Source organism: Sus scrofa, chromosome 14 (assembly GCF_054392235.1).
Source record: "Sus scrofa isolate SSC_HxYL_T2T_F1_AM1 chromosome 14, Sscrofa_HxYL_maternal_Yorkshire_Landrace_v2.0, whole genome shotgun sequence".
Taxonomy (NCBI): domain Eukaryota; kingdom Metazoa; phylum Chordata; class Mammalia; order Artiodactyla; family Suidae; genus Sus; species Sus scrofa.
The window spans coordinates 126,237,897-126,257,815 of record NC_139396.1 but is presented as its reverse complement, the minus strand read 5'-3'; the positions used below and the strand labels follow the sequence as shown (position 1 = coordinate 126,257,815).

General features: G+C 38.1%; 1 protein-coding gene across 6 annotated transcripts in view; it reads left to right on the top strand.

The window, feature by feature from the left end:
- IDE (insulin degrading enzyme) overlaps positions 1-19,919 on the top strand; it is a 112,857-nt gene that overhangs the window by 53,872 nt on the left and 39,066 nt on the right. For all 6 annotated transcript variants that reach the window (XR_014826638.1, XR_014826639.1, XM_005671285.4 and 3 more), the window contains 7 exons: positions 6,766-6,888; positions 10,101-10,213; positions 10,703-10,865; positions 11,549-11,641; positions 12,080-12,171; positions 13,382-13,462; positions 14,959-15,062. Coding sequence is in view for 4 of the 6 variants with exons in the window: in XM_005671285.4 (XP_005671342.1) it covers positions 6,766-6,888; positions 10,101-10,213; positions 10,703-10,865; positions 11,549-11,641; positions 12,080-12,171; positions 13,382-13,462; positions 14,959-15,062 (769 nt within the window). In the remaining 2 variants the exon portion in view is untranslated. The remainder of the gene's footprint in view (positions 1-6,765; positions 6,889-10,100; positions 10,214-10,702; positions 10,866-11,548; positions 11,642-12,079; positions 12,172-13,381; positions 13,463-14,958; positions 15,063-19,919) is intronic.

The window sequence follows — 19,919 nt, the reverse complement described above, 5'->3', positions numbered from 1 at the left end:
GGCAACGCCGGATCGTTAACCCACTGAGCAAGGGCAGGGACCGAACCCGCAACCTCATGGTTCCTAGTCGGATTCGTTAACCACTGCACCACGATGGGAACTCCTAATTTTTAAAACATATCTAAAATTTCAAATTCAGTCCTTTCCATAGATTGTAAGAAACATTTGTCTGGCTTTAGACTTTTCCAGGAAAATCTATTTACTTAAAAATCAGCGTTCATATATGTTAGTACTGAAATTGTAAGCTTTTTTTAGAAAATAGAATTTATAGTTCTTATAATGGAAGCATAAAATAAAATTTACTGAGCTTTACCATTTACAAAACCCTCTTCATATCCACTGTCGATTCTTGTAAACTTACAACAACCTAAGTTCCTGTTAAGTGATTATTTTCTGACAGATGCTATGCTGAGACTTAAGACAGATTATTCATTTAATCCTCATAGCAATCCTGTGAGGTTGGTTCTCTTATCATTCTTATTTACAAATTAGGAAACTGGGGCTTAGAGAGCTGAAGAAACTTGTCTGTGTCTTATAGCTAGGAACCAAGGGGCCAGGGATTGAGCTCTTGCTGTTAACAACAGGGCACGTATCTGGATTACACCCATTTTATAGATAAAATAAATGACCCCTTGGGAATATCTCTAGTCTTTTCCAAGGTTTCTTGGTTAGTACATGATGGAGCCAGGACGAGAAACCCTGAATCTCCTACTGCCAAGCCAGTGCTCTCTTCTGGAAAGCCCAGAGTGAGAGGGCCCCAGTGGGTGGGCAACCCTGACATGCTCAGGCCTCTGTCAGAGCTCACTCCTATGGCGATAGAGCCAGAAAGGGAGGACTAAAAAAATTTGTGTAGCAGCGTTTTATTTTGATATAAATGACCCAGCTGAATTAGTGCTTAATTAGGACAGTGTATGTCTGGAGACTGAACTGGTGTTTGTTATCCCAGCCATACTCACAGTGTTCTCCACATCCAGATCCTTAGGTAGAGGAAAGTCATCATGTGGACCATTTATTGAGCTTTCTTTCCTGCTTTAGTGCCATGGGTTTGGGATTTTTTTTTTTTTTGGCCACTCAGAGGCTGAAGTCGTCCCTGCGCCCCCCGCAATTCAAATCATAACATAAGTAGTTGATATTTATTGTCTTTATTTTCTGCTATACATCAGGTATTATGTTAAATTCTTTAATATTTTTATAGATTTATTATTTGTCATAAAAGAGATCTGTACAAAAGCATTGGCAAGATCATTCTTTACACACTACTTAAACGGAACATTACAAATACAGTTTGAGCATCTGCTGTACACTTCAGTTGCATTTTCCTTCCTGCTCCCAAGAGATAATCACTATCTTAAGTTTGGTGATTGTCACTTCCATACTTTTTTGTTTTTTTTCCATTTTTGTTTTTCAAGTTTATTGAACTATACTTGATTTGCAAGGTTGTGATAGTTTCTGCTGTAGATTGTCACTCCCATACACTCTTTTTTATAAAAACATTGCTAGGTTGTTTCCACTGTGGTGCAGTGGCTTAAGAATCCAACTGCAGTGGCTTAGGTCACTTCAGAGGAACAGGTTTGATCCTTGGCCTGGTGTAGTGGATTAAAGGATCCAGAGTTGCTGCAGCTGTGGCTTGGATTCAGTCCCTGGCCTGGGAACTTCCATGTATTGTGGGTGCGGCCGTAAAGTTAAAAAACAAAAAACAGAAATTCCCATCGTGGCTCAGTGGTAATGAACCCAGCTAGTATCCATGAGGCAGTAGGTTCGATCCCTGGCCTCGCTCAGTGAGTTAAGGATCTGGTATTGCTTAAGCTGTGGTGTAGGTTGCAGACGTGGCTCAGATCTGTCGTTGCTGTGGCTGTGGTGTAGGCTGACAGCTGCTGCTCTGATTCAGCCCCTACCTGGGAACTTCCATATTCCATAGGTGCAGCCCTAAAAAGCAAAAAAAAAAAAAAAAAACCAACCAACCAAACAAACAAAAACGAGAGAAACAAACCATCGCTATGTCATGCATTTACTTCTAAGCAATATGTTGCATAGTTTTAAAATTTTTATAATAAGGAGTTCCTGTCTTGGCTCAGTGGTTAATCAATCCAACTAGGAACCATGAGGTTGCAGGTTCAATCCCCGGCCTTGCTCAGTGGGTTAAGGATCTGGTGTTGCCGTGAGCTGTGGTGTAGGTTACAGACACAGCTTGGATCCCGTGTTACTGCTGCTGTGGCTGTGGCATAGGCTGGCGGCTACAGCTCCAATTAGACCCCTAGCCTGGGAACCTCCATATGCTGCAGGTGCAGCCCTAGAAAAGACAAAAAAAAAAAAAAAAGAGAGAGAGACAAAATTTTTATAAGAATGGTGTTTTATTGCAAGTATTTTTACCGCTTGTATTTTTCATTCAGTGTTATATATGTGAGAGTTATCCATATGGGGTGTGCCTCTGATAAGTTTTTTATTTTTATTTTTTTTCGCTCCTATCTGAAAAATTTATTGAATGTATATAGTTTTTTTTGGGGGGGGGGCTTTTTAGGGCCGCACTCATGGCACATGGAAGTTCCTAGGCCAAGGGTTGAATCAGAGCTGTAGCTGCCAGCCTGTGGCACAGCCACAGCAATGCCAGATCCAAGCCACGTCTGTGACCTACATGGTAGCTCGCGGCAACGAGGGGTCCCTGACCCACTCGGTGAGGGATCAGACCTGCATCCTCATAGACACTAGTCTGATTCGTTTCTGATTCGCCACAACGGGAACTCCCTGTGTATACTACTCTTTTTCCATTTTCCTGTCGATGGGATGGTCCTGCTATGAGTATTCTTGTACATGGCCCCTTGTACACAGAATTCTCTCGGGTTCTAGGAGTGGAGTTCTGCTAGTGGAATTACTATAAAGAAGGGTACCTACATCTTCAGATTTAACAGATTTTTACTAAATTGTTTCCTGTAGAGGTTGGTGCAGTTTGCTCTCCCTTGGGTAGTGTCTGCGTTCTCATTTCACCATAGCACTTGGTGTTATCAGACTTTCTATTCTATTTATCGGTTGTTCAATATAGTCTTATGCTTTTTAACATTTTTAAAAACTTTGATATAAGCCTATAAACATCAGGACAGCAGATTGAGCTCACTAAGAGAAGCAGAATGACTTGTTCAAGGTCAGGCAGCCAGAAGAGGGCTGACCCTGGATTAAATGATAGCTCTGCCAACACCAAAGCCAGTGCCTCTTCCTCTGCACCTCCCTCCCTGGGGATCATGGCACTGACAGTAACAGAGTCTGCTCTGTAATTTAAGGACTAGTTGTGGAATTCTGTGCATTATGTCCTGCTTTTCCTTTCATTTCCTCATCTGTTTCTTGAGATCTCACTAGCTAACCTCTTGCTTTAAAAAAAAAAAAAAAACTTAAAAGATTTGTTATAAGAGAATTAATAGGAGTTCCCATCGTGGCTCATTGGTTAACGAATCTGACTAGAAACCATGAGGTTGCAGGTTCAATCCCTGGCCTTGCTCAGTGGGTTAAGGATCCGGCGTTGCCGTGAGCTGTGGTGTAGGTCACAGACGCGGCTCAGATCCCGCGTTGCTGTGGCCATGGTGTAGGCCAGTGGCTATAGCTCTGATTAGACCCCTAGCCTGGGAACCTCCGTATGCCGCGGGAGTAGCCCAAGAAACGGCAAAAAAAAAAAAAAAAAAGAGAGAGAGAATTAATAAACTGAATAGCAAGCCCAGCTCTTTTTCCTGTTTGTACCTAGTATTCATGTTTCTCTGTCAGTGTATCAAGAGCTGACTGTCCTGCCTTCAAGAGAGTCCCAGGGGAGGACATTTTCTTCTTTCTCCTTCAGGAGCCTCTAAGGATGTAGGACTGCCATTCTGGGCTGTGTTCCCAAATGGACCACAGTCCTTCTGTCATCTCATAGTAGAAAAACATCTATCTAGGCAGCAAGAAAATGAATACATAGATTCACAGAATGGTATCTCTTTGTGGCTAAAAGCTGCTTTTCATAACAAATGCAGTTGAGCCTTTTTAGCAGTTTGGCAAGAGATAAAGAATCTCTAGTTGTTTTTTTATTTTTTGGCTGCACCCACAGCCAAAGTTCCCAGGCCAGGGATCACAGTAGTGACCTGAGCCACTGCAGTGACCATTTCAGATCCTTAACCTACTGTGTACCACAAGGGAACTCCAAGAATCACTAGATTTTTGTACCTTAGGCGAGCCAGGTTGCTGTTGACAAAGTGGCTCTTTTGATTCATTTTTCTTTTACCTTTTTGTTGAAAGATAATAAGTATACTGAAAAGTGTCTGTGACTCTGGTAAATTATTGTGATTATTTTTACATTTGCTATTTGAAGAATCAGTTGAATAAATAATAATACTACTATTATTTATCTGTAACTCTGATTTTTCAAAAACTCAGGACACCATGGACCCAGCATCCAGTCAAGAAACAAGATTACAAGCACCTTTTGTGTCCCTTTGCCATCACTTATCACCCACCTAAGAATAACCTCTGTTCTCACTTCTCATGACTTGGACTAGTGTAGCCTGTTTTTATGAGTTATATAAATGAAATTATATAGTGCACACTCTTTTGTGTTTGTCTCCTTTCATCCAACCTTAAAGTTGTGAAGTTCCTCCAAACACTGTTGCATATAAACAGTGGATTCTTCATTCTTTTTGCAATATAGTATTCTGTTACGGTCCTGTAGCACATTTTGCTATAGCATTGCCAGTATTTTGCCAGTGATACATACATGCTTAGTGTATTCAGGGTATGTTCCTGCTTTATCTCTGTGTTTTAAATGAACCTTAAGATAAAGGTTAGGGATTAGAATGGTAAGATATTCAGGTACATTAAAATCCAAGGAGAAGGAGCTAGAGGTAGTCAACCTAAAAGAATTTTAAGCAGTAGATGGAGGTTATGATCTGGTCTTTATAAACTTTGATTTGAGATTAAAAAACAAAACAAAACAGATTATTGACCAGACTGTGTATAGCCACATCAGATTACACTTAGACTGAAAATCTGATTTCTGTCTATCACATTTATGGTCAGTTGAAATAAAACTTGACTTCTCCAAGCATGGGTGTCCCAGTGTGTGAATCTTGATTCACATGTTGTAGGAATCTTAACTTGGCAGTGTGAATGAATAAGGACTCTCTGAACTGAGGCTTTAGAACCTTCACTTAGTGGAACAGGGAGGTGCCGTCAGTACTCAGGTTTCACCTTAATGTGAGAGAACTTCAAAGCATTACCTAGCAAAAAAGCTTTTTTTCTTTTCCTTTTCTTTTTTTCTCCTGAGGAATTAGGACTCCACATACTTTTTAGATGACTTGGATCCCTCAGGTAGAATGAGGGGATGTTTTAGGACCTCAGAGTACAGCAGATCCGGAATTGAATTGGATCTTCAGTGAAACTGAGAGGGCTAGTGAAGAACTTAGAAACTGGACCAGCAGGCTACTGCTGGTGAATATGAGTACATTAGATTGTTCTCTGACTAAAAAAAGGTTAATGAGGTTAATAGATGCAAACTATTGCCTTTGGAATGAATAAGCAATGAGATCCTGTTGTATCGCACTGGGAACTATATCTGGTCACTTATGAGGGAGCATGATGGAGGATAATGTGAGAAAAAGAATGTATATATATGTATGTGTGACTGTGTCTCTTTACTATAGAAAATTGACAGAACAGTGTAAACCAGATATAATGGAAAAAATAAAAATCATTTAAAAAAAAAAAGGTTAATGTGTACTTGCTGGGCTGTTTCTTGCACACTCCACTAGATAAGTTGATTGAAGTCTTCTGGGGCATAAATCTTGGCTCAGAGTACTATGCAGCTCTAAAGCTGAAGACTGGGTCTGAGAACGCCATCTGGTGGCTCTCTCTAGATAACTAATTTAGTGAAAGAGGGACTCTCCCAGTGCCAGTTCATCAGCCATTATAATAACCCAAGGGGGGAGAAAACACATCAAGAATGTGATCTGCCATAGTTTCATCTCTACAGATCAAAGACAGGAGCTCATTTAATAGTATAAGCAGGAGCAATAATACAAGTTATTATACTAGGATCTTAGGATATTTCTAGTCAAGATGCCATTTTCAGAGAGTTGTCAGTCATTGAAATTCCACCTCCCAGTCTTTAAATGACAAGATCTTTATTAGAAAGGTAGTACTTAGAGACTTTGACTGTTTGCTTTAGACATGCATATTTTATTCTGACTGAATTAGTTATTAATTTCATAAGAGATCTCATAGTGGCACACTCTTGCATCACTTGAGACCTACAAAAATAGCATTGCATCCTATTTTTACCAGTCTAGGTCAAATCCATGAGAACTCACATCACAGATTTAATGCTTCAGCCAAGAATAGTACATTTCTTTCCACAAGTAACCTGGCAAGTTCCAAAAAGATCCCTCAGTGACTATGTTCAATTAATTATGGAGCACACAGGGAATTGGAAATTAAAAGAAGTGTGAATGGAGGCTCTGTGAATCTCATTTTGTCTTATAAGTGCTTGTAATCTGACTATCTCATAGGAATTTTAGGAAACATAATTCTTATAAAGCCCTTTAAGTTCTTGAGGGAAAACTGTAGACTAAGAGGTTACTAGTTTGTACTGTACTGTCCTGTTTATCCAGGTTATGATCAGGCATATTTGTCTAATCATTATATGTGTTTCTTTGAACTCTTTTTAAAGTTTACCTTATGGTAATGTCAGGAATAATTACACAACTTTAAAGTTCACCTATTTTGCTTTTTCTCAGAAATGTTTTTCCTTCCTCTCAGGTAATAAATATACTCTAGAGACTAGACCAAACCAAGAAGGCATTGATGTAAGACAAGAGCTGCTGAAATTCCATTCTACTTATTATTCATCCAACTTGATGGCTATTTGTGTTTTGGGTCGAGGTAAGAAGCCTTAAAATTGTCTCATAGAATTGGATAATCTGGGTTTTACATTTTGGCTTTTACAGAGTATTGGAAGAATGATATAAGATATTTCATCTACTCAGAGGCTTTTTAAAAAACAAAAAAAACACCAAAAAAACGCTGCACCCACAGCGTATGGAAGTCCCCAAGCTAGGGATCAAATTGGAGCTGCAGCTTCCAGCCTACGCCACAGCCACAGCAACACCAAATCCAAGCTACATCTTCAACCCACACTGTGGTTCATTGGCACCACCAGATATTTAACCCACTGAATGGGGCCGGGGATTGAACGCTCATCCTCATGGATATTAGGTTTGTTATCACTGAGCCACAATAGGAACTCCCTTAAATTTTTGTCTTTCTTTCCTTTTTTTTTTTCCCCACTCAAAATCTTTTGAAAATGATCTCCTTGTTGGAGAATATATGGAGGGGAATTTTGTTTTTAACTCACTGTGTTCTAAAACAAAGCCTAGGCTGGTGTTCCCTTGGTGGCTCAGTGGATTAAGGATCCGGCATTGTCACTGCCGTGGCTCAGGTCACTGCCGTGGTGAGGGTTCAGTCCCTGGCCTGGTAACTTACACATGCCGTGGACACAGCCAGAAAACAAAAACAAAAACCCAAACAAACAAAAAATATCTGTATCATTTCAATAAGCACTTATTGGGCAAGTAACAGTGACAACAGATGACTCAGACATGAGCCCTGCCCTCAGCGTTCTTAGTGGAAGAGTCGGGAGGATCTAAAAGAAACAAAGAGTGTCTTTGTTTCAGTTCCCTCTCTCAGTGTGACTGACCTATGTTCAGCTCAGTGGATTGGATGGCAGGTCTGGAAGAGGGGTCCTTACAGTACAGTGATGTGCGGAGGAAGTGGGCTCTCTTAGAGGATTAATGGATAATCCTCTCCTTCTTCTAGGAGGAGGGGAGAGGAAGAATAACCATGTGGAAGGATCTCTGTCACAAAGAGACAAAAAAGTTTTTCTCTGTTCTCCCATGAGGCCATCCCTCTAGTTGTGGCAGCACCAGTTACCTGGACACTTGACAAATAGGTAACTGTCAAGTAGAGACCCTAGGATTGCCAAGTCCCGGTGATGTAAAGATGAATGGGACTCTGTTCCCTGATCTCTGTAGCTCACAGCTAAGCGGTGAAGACAGACGGTGCATTATCAAACAGCAGCCTTACCTTTAAAAAGCTGCAGTGTGAATTTGTGCTTTTAGGGTAGAAATACTCAAAAAGGAAAGGCATACTTGGTAGAACCTTCCTCTAAAGGGTCTTGCTGTCATCAGCACTTCAGGTGGACGAATCATCATTGACCACCCACCTGTTTCCCGTTGCATGTCCCCTCTGTGTCTTTTATGTCAGATGTCTCTCGCTCCAAATGCATCTGCTTCATTCCTCAGTTCACTGTCATATAACAAGCAGCTATGGGTTGGTCTTTTATTTGGCTCTGGACATCTTGGGGTCCTTCCAAGAAACTGAAGTAAAAATACATATGTTTTGCTCAGTGGGTTAAGGATCTGGTGTTGCTGCAAGCCACGAGGTAGGTCGCAGATATGGCTAGGATCCTGAGCTGCTGTGGTGTAGGTCAGCAGCTGCAGCTCCAATTTGACCCCTAGCCTGGGAACTTCCACATGCCACAGGTGTGGCCCTAAAAAGAATAAAGGAAAAGAAAAGTACATGTTTTATAAATAAAGTGCACATGCCCACAGGCTTAAGCCTAAAAGAGAATTTCTTACTTTATCTGGACAATTCTCACATGATTAAGTGTTTTTAGGGAGTTTATGGAGAAGTTCAAAATGGGTCGTAGAATATCAAGGAAAATTTCTTATTTGATTCAAATGCTTCCTGACAGTAACAAGTGATGAATGTTTATACCATTTATAAATAACCTATTTTTGAGGAGATAGAGTCAAAGTGAGTAGTTGTCTTGTTTATAAAAAGATAACCTTGTCTACTATTTCCTTTAGAATAGTAGTAGTATATGTGCACAGAAAAAAAATTATCCCACAAAGAAAGTATTAAATGGAAATCAGTTTCTTCTTTATCCCATCTTATGACCTATATGCCCTCTTCTCAGAGATAGTCACCGTAGATGATTTTTTGTTATACTTCCAAAAGTAGAATTTTATTAATATACTTGTATTTTTGTATCTGTTAAAATAATTAAATGAGATTATACTACATGGCAATAAAATCTGCACTTTTCACTTAATAGAGCTTTGAGAGTTTTTTGTATCAGGAGATAAAGATTTCTCTCTCATTACTGCCTGCATAAAATTCCATTGTACAGATGTTTCATAACATGCACACACTGGTAGATGTTTAGGTCACTTCCGGTTTTTGTTATTGTTTATAATGGTGCTGAGTGAACGTCTTACACATAGCTTTATAAACTTTTGCAAATGTAGCTCTATAAAAAATATAGATAGGCAATAACATGGAACTTCACTTAAGTGACTTTAACTTTATTAGTAATCTTTGTGTGACTTTGGCATAATATGGTACAGCATCATATAATGTTAGACCTTGGAAGAGACTTGTGATCAACCTACCCAACTTTGATATTTTATAGAACCTAGAGTGGTTAATCGTTTTGTCCAGATAGTTTTGATGGGTAAAGTTGGGTTAGTACTAAAGTCCTCTGATCTCCTGATTCAGAATTCTTCTCACCATTTTATACTATTCCCCTGCAAAATCAGTTACTTACAAACTGTCAGTTTATTTGACTTTTAACAGTGGGTTTAGACTGTATCTATTTATAAAGTGAATGTTATAATCTGTTAGCTAGTGGTTTAGTACATGCCTGTTGGGAATCGTAGATAAATATAAAACACTTTTTTAAACTATAAAGAGGCAGACGTGTGAGGTATAATCATTATCAGTGCTGCATAGCTTCAGAAGTTTATACAGGTATCATTAGGATTTAACTGAATGCTTCAACTTTATCAGATGAAGTGTTTTTTAAAAATCCTAGGTTTTTCCTTTTTATAGTCCTGAGATTTTGCAGGAGATCCTGAGGGGCTCCCCCCCTCCCCTCGCTTTATTGAGATGTATTTAAAATATAACATTGTATAAATTTAAGGTGTATAACATAGTGATTTAATAGGTATATATGATCCAAAGATTTTAAATACTACCCATCATGTGTTATGATTAAAGTTCTTTTTCCATTGTCTGTTTTTTCTTGTTTGTAGAATCTTTAGACGACTTGACTAATCTGGTCGTAAAGTTATTTTCTGAAGTAGAGAACAAAAATGTCCCATTGCCAGAATTTCCTGAACATCCTTTCCAAGAAGAACATCTTAGAGTAAGTGCATGCATTTCTAGTATTTTTTTCTTTTTTAAATGTATAGACATAATATATACCTAGTTGATCAAAGAGTACATAAAAATTTTTTGGAGGTTTCATTATTTATAGTGTTTAATATTAATCTAGATAGTCAAATCAATTTCACATTTCTGATCTTTGCATGCTGAAAGTGGTTTTGGTATCTATAACCTTGGCAGACTGTAGAAGCTATTACCTAGTGCCAAAGGCAAACATCCAAAAGTATTTAGCTACATGGTGCAGGGGACCAAATGTGGCCTGCATACGAACTGTAATGAAATCCCACCACGAAGGAATCTGGGTCATTTATTTCTTTGTGGTCAGTATGATTTTCTCTGGGAATTGGTTCTTTCCTGAATTTGAGATTCTTCTGTGAAAATCAGTATTCTTCATAGTTTGTAAATATTTTTATTCAATAGGAGTTATATATAGCTAATCTTTTGTAATCTGTTTGCTTGTTTTCCCTAGCAACTTTACAAAATAGTACCCATTAAGGATATTAGGAATCTTTATGTGACATTTCCCATACCTGACCTTCAGAAATACTACAAATCAAATCCTGGTCATTATCTTGGTCATCTCATTGGGCATGAAGGCCCTGGGAGTCTGTTATCAGAACTTAAATCAAAGGGTGAGTTTTTTGGGCACCAGCTTCTGAGGGTAGCCCCCCAATTCCAACATGGTTTTTTATTACTCTGGCTCTCATTTCTCAGTATTTTTCTGAGAAGGAATATTTTCAGATGAGACTGTTGAGGGTTTAGTAGAGAGTGAGGTGGTGGGTGTTAACGTGCTTGTTTTTTTCTGCTATGGGTTGTTTTTTTTTTTGTATTTTTCCTATAGTTTGTTTTACCCTTTAGTATTGAGCAGTGAAGTTTAGATATTTCAAAAGGGATAGTGGTGCATGTTTTAAATAAGATCGAGGTTTAAAAAAGTAAAAATTCACATTGGATATTCTTTACCGTCTCTGTGAAATGTCAGCGCACATTATGTCTCTCTGCTCTTATCCATCAAACCGAAGGGTGTTCTAGGATCAGTTGATAGATGATTTCCAAGGCCCCTCTCAAGTCACACTCTGTTTTTATGTAACACTTAAGCACAGTAGTCCACTCTTGATTTGGGAAATGATTTATAAAGTCCCAGAGAAAGCTCCCAACCCCAGTTCTGAAATTGCTTTTCTGAACTGAATTTTTTTCAGTCTTTTCTGCAAGAGGTACATTCTGATCTCTTGGGATCATATAGAATAAATTTCTTAAAATTATTTATCTTAAAAGAAGAGACACATGTAATCATACTGATTTCCTTTGAATGTTACAGGCTGGGTAAATACTCTTGTTGGTGGGCAAAAGGAAGGAGCCCGAGGTTTTATGTTTTTTATCATTAATGTGGACCTGACTGAGGAAGGATTGTGTAAGTATTGACCTTTTTGTTTTTGAATAAAAAATTTATTTCTTATGATTTACTTTTATTAATTTATGCTGTGGATCTCTTTTTGTTGTTGTGTTGTTGTTGTAAAGCTATAAACACTTTATTTCATACCATTTTATCCAGTATTTTTTCATATGTAACTTGGATGATTTTTCCCTCCTTATCAACTGATTTATAGTGTACTTATAAAATGTATATTTGTCTTTTATTGCTCATTTACTGCCCCAAAGCCCCTTCTGTCACATATCTCAGATCCTGGAGGGCCATGTGTGTGGGACCCTAAAACCAATCTCAGGGAAGGGAGAACCCCATTTCTAAAAGGGACCATCTTCTACTTAGCTGAGTTACCTTAGGATCAAACTCATTGCTTTGAAGGATTTGAGAACTAAATGATTTTTAAGTGTGCCCCTTTTTTTCCAGTACATGTTGAAGATATAATTTTGCACATGTTTCAATATATTCAGAAGTTACGTGCAGAAGGACCTCAAGAATGGGTTTTCCAAGAGTGCAAGGTACTTTTGTTTCACCAAAATTTTTCTTAAGGAAGCTTTTCAAGAAACAAATATACGTGAATTAGTTTAAATTTAAGGCCCAGTGAAACTTTTATTTTTTTTCCTCCTAAGCTCTGAAACTTTGCAATGCATAGCAGCTTTAATTAAGGCTTAGTTGTACTAGTCTCTTTGGCTACGTGGGGTACAATTAAGAGTTAAGGCATCATGTATCCTTTTTTAAGAGGAAAAGGAAAGAAATCAGACGAAAGCCAGCAGTTTCTTGAGCTTTTATCTACCAAGGCTTACTTTATTCTCTACCTGAAGCTTATGTGAGCTATGTAATCTTCAGATCTGATGATAAAAATTGTAGCAAACTCTCCAAGTTCCCATCATGGCTCAGTGGTAACAAACCAGACTAGCATCTCTGAGGATGCAGATTTGGTCCCTGGCCTTGCTCAGTGGATTAAGAATCTGGCGTTGCTTCGATCTAAGGTGTAGGTTGCAGACGTGGCTCGTATCTGGTGTTGTTGTGGCTGTGATGTGGACCAGCAGCTGCAGCTCTGATTGAACCCCTAGCCTGGAAACTTCAATTATGCCAAGGGTGTGGCCCTAAAAAAGCAAGAAAAAAAAATGTAGGAAACTCTCCAATAGTGAATCATTTTATATATGATTTTGTTCTTAAAAATGATTTTATTGTTTTCTGTTTGGAAAAGCATGGCTCTTTTTTTTTTTTTTTTTTTTGGTATTTGTCTTTTTTAAGTTTTTGGAGACTTCTTTTAAAAGGTTTTTTAAAATACGTACTTTATATTTAAGGCTTATCAAAACAAAATGAATTTTAACATGAGACATCCTCTTTACCTAGATAAAAGTTTAAAGGTATAATCTCTGCTTGTAAAACTTAGGACAATAACTTCTAATCAGAATGCAGTTCTTTGAAAAGGTCAACAGAGTCATCGTCTGTGCAGCTGTTAGATCTCACAAAGTTCCTGCACAGTTTTCCTAATTCTTTGACTAATAGTTGCTACCATTTAGGTTATAGAATCATAGTTTTTGTTTGTTCTTTTCGTTTGTGTTCTATACACTTCTAAATTAAGCATAGCCATTTTTTCCCAGAAATTGTAATAGTTAATATGGAGTAGAAAGTCTATAGTGCAATCCAAACTCCCTTCAAAAAAAAGTATTTCTAAATATTAGAGGACTTAGGTCTAATTGGATTAACTTTTCATTTTAGGACTTGAATGCTGTTGCTTTTAGGTTTAAAGACAAAGAGAGGCCACGAGGTTATACCTCTAAGATTGCAGGAATATTGCATGTAAGTTTATTGTTATTTTACTGTATACATTGACAATCCTGTATATATTTGCAGTCCTCTGTTGAAGCTGCTTCCTAAGACTTTAGACTTTGTAGTCAGGCAAACTTTGATGTGAAGATATGCTTAAAATATTAATTTTCATCATGCTAAAAACCATCCTCTGTAATATTTTCATTTCATTCATTTTGCTCATTGGATTTAAATATTTTTCAATTTACAGTGCACTAGGTGCTACTTATGTGAAAGCTATGGCTCATCCTCCATTTCCATTGCTGCCACGCTAGTATGAGCTACCATCATGTCTTGCCTGGGGCACCATCAAAGTGGTCCTCATCTGGGTTCCCTGTTTGCCTTCTTCTCTCCAAACACTGTTTATTTTTCCAGCCTCAGTGATCTTTTGAAAACCAAAGCCAGATTGTTTCAGTCCTCTGTGTCAAGGCTTTAGTGGTTTTTCATCAGAGTTGGAACAAATCTAAATTTTCACCTTGACCTAAAAGGCGATCTGGCTCCAGCCTGTCTCTTTGCCTATATTCTGTCTGCTCCCCATCCCACCTCTCTCATTCCCATTCCACTCCAGCCACACTGGGCTATCTGCCTAATCTTCAAGCATCATCTTTATTAGTCCCTCTTAGGGCCCTTACATTTGCCGTTTTCTCTTCCTGGAACACTCTGGTCTTTGCATGGCCAAGTTCTTCTTATCATTTGGGTCTCCACTCAAGATGTTTCTCCCTCAGAGAGATCTTCCCTGACCTCCCAGTCATGACCCTGTCCCTTTTTGTATTTTCTTCGTAGCCCCTATCACTATAATGACAGTATTTGTTGGTTTATTGTCCACCTCCCTCCCAATTAGAGTATAAGCTTCTTAGAGAGCAGGGGCATCATCTCTCTTATCTAGCACTGTATCCACAGCAGCACCTAGAATAATGCTTGACACAGAATAGATGTTGATTACATGCTTGTTGAATGAATGAATAAATCTTTCTCAGTAAGTTGCTCTTACTAAAAAAGCATCTTCTGTGTTATTTGTCTTCACTAACTGAAAGTATAAGCCATCTCCCCCACAACTTTCTAAATGCTCATCTGATTTCATTCATAGAAATTTGAGTAGAAATTCTGTTCATTAAAATGTATATACTTTATATTAAGAATCCTATGGGTGTCAGCATTTAAGCATCAAATTTTCTTTACTAACAGGTACTCAGTTTTTAGCCAGAGGTATTACTTACATTTTTCCCTAGTAAAACATGATTTTGTTCTCTATAATGTAAGTATGTTTGGGATTTAACTGCAGAATCATCCAGCAATGTGAAGTTGCTTCAAGTGTGGTAGGAAAGAGAAAAGAATCAGAAATTTTTCCAGTGGGGTAAAATTTAATTAAAGGAAGCAGGGGGTATAAATACAGGATTTAATGTGTTAGAGATCTGTTTGCTTTAGTAAGTTAGATTCTGTTGTAGCTTTGCACATTTTATTTATTTATTTATTTTCCTTTTAAAAAGTACTATCCCCTAGAAGAAGTGCTCACAGCTGAATATTTACTGGAAGAATTTAGACCTGATTTAATAGAGATGGTTCTCGATAAACTCAGACCAGAAAATGTTCGGTGAGTTGATCTTCAGATTTTACTGTTATATACTAAATTTTCAATATGGATTACAATCTGAAAATTTGAAATTGTGAATAAAATGCTTTTAAGCTTTTTATCAAGCATGATTATAAAAGTAGAGTAAGCGTAATGAGCCAGTGCCAAACTTAAACAGTCAGTACATGGCTGGTCTTTGTTATCTATGTTCACCCACCCCTCTTCACTCATGCGCCCTCTACTCTAGATTATTTTAAGTCAATATCGCTAAAACATAAAGATTCTCTTTCAAAATTTCATTATGAATAAAATATAATAGATCATTTAACATGGCATCATCCTAAGTCAGACGCCCAAAGTGTCAGCTGTTCTGTTTGTTTCTGTTTGTTTGTTTTCACGTATCTGGTTTTATGAGCAAGTGAGGATAGCCTCTTTTTTTTTTTTTTTGAGTGAAAGTAAGGATTATATTCTCAGAATGCTTCTGACAGACCAGTGGTTAACCAGGGGATCCAATGTTGGAGGAGCTCTTACAGTAACAAGTATTCCTGGTAGGGAAAGATCAGCCCTAAAGAGCTTATGAGCTACCACATGGTATTTCTGCCTTAAAATTGAATTTCATCTGTATTTCCTTAAGTCATGAATAGAAGGAACACAGTTCATTGGCACATATATTGCGTTTTGAGTTTTTCTTCTCTTTTGAGCACATATTTCCAAGATTTTCCTGGGAACTTGGTTACCAAGTAAATATGTTCTTTGGAACAGTCATTTTATGAATAAAATCAACAATCTGGTAAAAAGATTTATTTTTTTTGAAGAGAAAATCCTCTAACAGAATTAGTCTATCAAAGTTGTTTTCCTGACATATACTAACAGTAAACAATAGGAAAATTAAAAGAAATATTATTGGTAGTCACACAAATCTATGCATATGATGATAAAATGACATAAAACTCTACATACACATTGTACCAACATGAATTTCCTAGTTTTTTTAATTAAAAAAATTAAAATATAGTTGATTTACCATGCTGTGCCAGTTTCTGCTGTACAGCAAAGTGACTCAGTTATACATATGTATACATTTTTAAAATATTCTTTTTAAATGGCCACACCCACAGCATATGGAAGTTCCCAGGTCAGGGATTGAATCTGAGCTGCAGCTGCAACCTACCCTGCGGTTGTGGTAGCACCAGATTCTTCAACCCACTGTGCTGGATCAAGGATTGAACCCACTCCTCTGCGGCAACCTAAGCTGCTTCAGTTGGTTTCTTAATGTACTGCACCACAATAGGAACTCCTTTATATTCTTTTCCATTGTGGTCTGCCCCAGGAAATTTGATATAGTTCCCTGTGCTGTATAGAGTAGGATCTTGTTTATGTATTCTAAATGTAATGGTTTGCATCTACCAACCCCAAATTCCCAGTCCATCCCACTCCCTCCCCCAAGCCCCTTAACAACCACAAGTCTGTTCTCTAGTCTGTGAGTCTGTTTCTGTTTTGTAGATAGGTTCATTTGTGCCATATTTTAGATTCCACGTATAAATGATACACTATGGTATTTATCTTTCTCTGACTCTTAGTATGAGAATCTCTAGTTGCATCCTTGTTGCTATGAATGGCATTATTTTGTCCTTTTTTTATAGCTGAGTAGTATTTCATTGTATATATGTACCACATCTTCTTAATCCATTCCTCTGATGATGGACATTTAGTTTGTTCCCATGTCTTGGCTATTGTGAATAATGCTGCTATGAACATAGAGATGCTTGTACCTTTTTGAATTATAGTTTTTTCTGGATCTATGCCCAAGAATAGGATTGCTGAGGAACTTCCATACTATGCTATTTGCTGACTTGTTAATGACGGTCATTCTGACTGACATGAGGTGGTGCCTCATTGTAGTCTTGATTTGCATTTCTCTGATAATTAGTGATGTTGGGCATCTTTTCATGTGCCTCTTGGCCATCTGTATATCTTCTTTGGAGAATGTCTACCTAGGTCTGCCCATTTTTCAATTGGATAGATTTTTTTTGTTGTTGTTTGTATATTTTGGAGATTAAGCCCTTGTCAGTTGCATTGTTTGCAGCTATTTTCTTTCATTCCATAAGTTGTCTTTTCTTTTCTTTTTTTTTTTTTTTTTTTTTTGTCTTTTTGTCTTTTTGCCATTTCTTGGGCCGCTTCTGTGGCATATGGAGGTTCCCAGGCTAGGGGTCAAATTGGAGCTGTAGCACCTGGTCTATGCCAGAGCCACAGCAACTTGGGATCCCAGCCACGTCTGCAACCTACACCACAGCTCACGGCAACGCCGGATCGTTAACCCACTGAGCAAGGGCAGGGATCGAACCCGCAACCTCATGGTTCCTAGTTGGATTCGTTAACCACTGTGCCTCAACGGGAATTCCGTCTTTTCTTTTTTTTTTATGGTTTCCTTTGCTGTGCCAATTTTCTAGTTTTGATACTGTATTATAATTGTGTACGATGTAGGTAGCCATTGAGGGAAACTGAATGAACTGTACTATTTTTGCAACTTCTTAACTACAGGAATCTATAATTATTTCAAAAAAAATTTTTAGAAATTATTTACAATAGCAACAAAAACAAAATATTTAGGAATGAATTTAATCAAAGATAAACAAGACATCTACACCGAAAAAAAATGACAAAACAGTGCCAGGAAGTATTAAAGACCATGTTTATAAATTAAGAGACTTGTTATTATTAAAATGTACGATATCTCCATTTTGATTCACAGACTCAGTGTAATCACAATCAGAATCCCAGTAGGCTTTTTTTTTTCTTTAAGAAGTTGGTAAGCTGATTCAGAAATTCGTGTGGATCTATAAAGGACCTAGATTACCTGGAACACTCTTGTACAAAGAATCAAAGAACTCAGCTGCCAGATTTGAAAACTTACTATAAAGCTGCAGCACTTAAGACATCATAGTATTGGCATAAAGACAGAGAAATCATTAAAATATAACAGAGTTTAGAAATAGGCCCACACATATATGAGCAATTGATTTCTCTTTTATTGTGGTAAAAAAAAAACCACATAAATTTATCCTAAGTATTTTTATCTAAACAACCATTTTAAGTGTACAATTCAGTAGTTTTAAGTATATTTGTGTTGTTGTAAAATAGATCTCCAGAACTTTTACATTTTCCAAAACTGAAACTATGGCCATTAAACAACTCCTCTTACCCTTCTACCCCACCAGGTAATCACTGTACTTTGTATTAATTTGACCACTTAGATATCTAATGTTTATGGACTTAATGTTTATAAACCTGTCTTTATTTCACTTAGCATAACATCCATAAGGTTCATCTAGGTTGTAGGATATGACAGGATTTCCTTCTTTTTTAATTCTGAATAGTATATTCCATAGTATGTATACATCACATTTTTTCTATCCATTCATCATTAGTCAGTTGATTTTCTGACAAAACACAAACCTAATTAAATCAAGGGAGGAAAGTCTTTTCAACAAATGGTGCTCTTTTGCCTGCCATGTATCTTATGGAAAAAGGCTAAACTTGACCTTTACCGAACATTCACAGAAATTAATTAGAGATAGATCATAAGTCTAAGTATAAAAGCTGAACCAAGAAAACTTTTGGAAGAAAATATAGTTTGAAAATATCTTTAAAACCCTTAAGATAAGCAAAGATTTTCCAGAGCGTGCAAAGCAGTGTCCATTAATGAACAGCCATGGATAAATTGGACTTCATCAGGGTTAAGAACTTCTGTTCATAAGGTGATTTATACATTTGCTTACATGATTAAAATACGTGGAAGAAAAACAGAACAAACTAAATCATTTTAGGTAAGTAAAATAGTTTAAACGTTTCTGTTTTCTAAACACTTTTTAAGATTTCTCCCAGTGACTGGTTGTGTAGTTTTGCCACCTGCTAGTCATGCTATCTTGAAAGATCACTTTTTTTCCTTCAACCAGTGTTTATTGAATAACTAATGTGAAACCTCAGAGGTCATTATCCTACAAAGGGGAATGTGTGGAAAGTTAACTTTAATAATGTCATGGAAGTGGGATCAAATGGCAGAGGAGCAAGATGTGCTGCTCACCTTCTCCCACAAATACATCAAAAACAAACAAACAAACAAAAACCTGCAACTGCATGTAGAACAATTGGCACAGAATATCGACTGAATGCTGATGGAAGACCTTAAACCTCCAAAAAGGGCAAGAAACCCTAACTAGGGTTAGAAACATAACTGGGCAGAACAAATGGAAAAAAAAAAGAGGAGAAGAAAAAGGAATCAGGACAGGACCAGTAATCCTGAGAGGGAGCGGTGAAAGAGGAAAGGAACCTGCACCCTGCCACCTAACTGACAGAGAGATCAGCCCTGACAAAGAGGGATCCTCAGAGCATCGGAGAAAAGCGCAGCAGCCAGACTGAGGAGGGCAAAGCAGAAAAAATGCTGCAAGATCATCAGTGTTGTCACCCCCAGACACCACAGCCTGAGATGCTTGGGCGGGGGCTGGGCGCTGAGACTTAGACTCTGGAGGTCAGTTTCAGGAAGAGGAATAGGTTGGCTGCATGAAGACAGCCTGAGGGGCTAGGGAGTGGCGTGCCCTGCACTGAGGAACAGAGTGCTGTAGCTGAGGGAGCACAAGAGGAGGCCTAGGCCCACAGGAGAAACAGGGCACCATTGTTGGGAAGGGCAAGAGGAGGAGGGGTGGGACCACCATAGGAATCTTTCTCTGCACACACGAGGGCTCTGGGACAGTGGAGTGCCTCTTGCGCAGGTTGTTGAGGCAAACTGCTGCAGCCGTCTCAGACTCCAGAGGTGGGCACAGCCTGCCATCATTAGGGGTCCATCTATAGGCACCACCTGCAGCCCCAGTCACCTCAGGG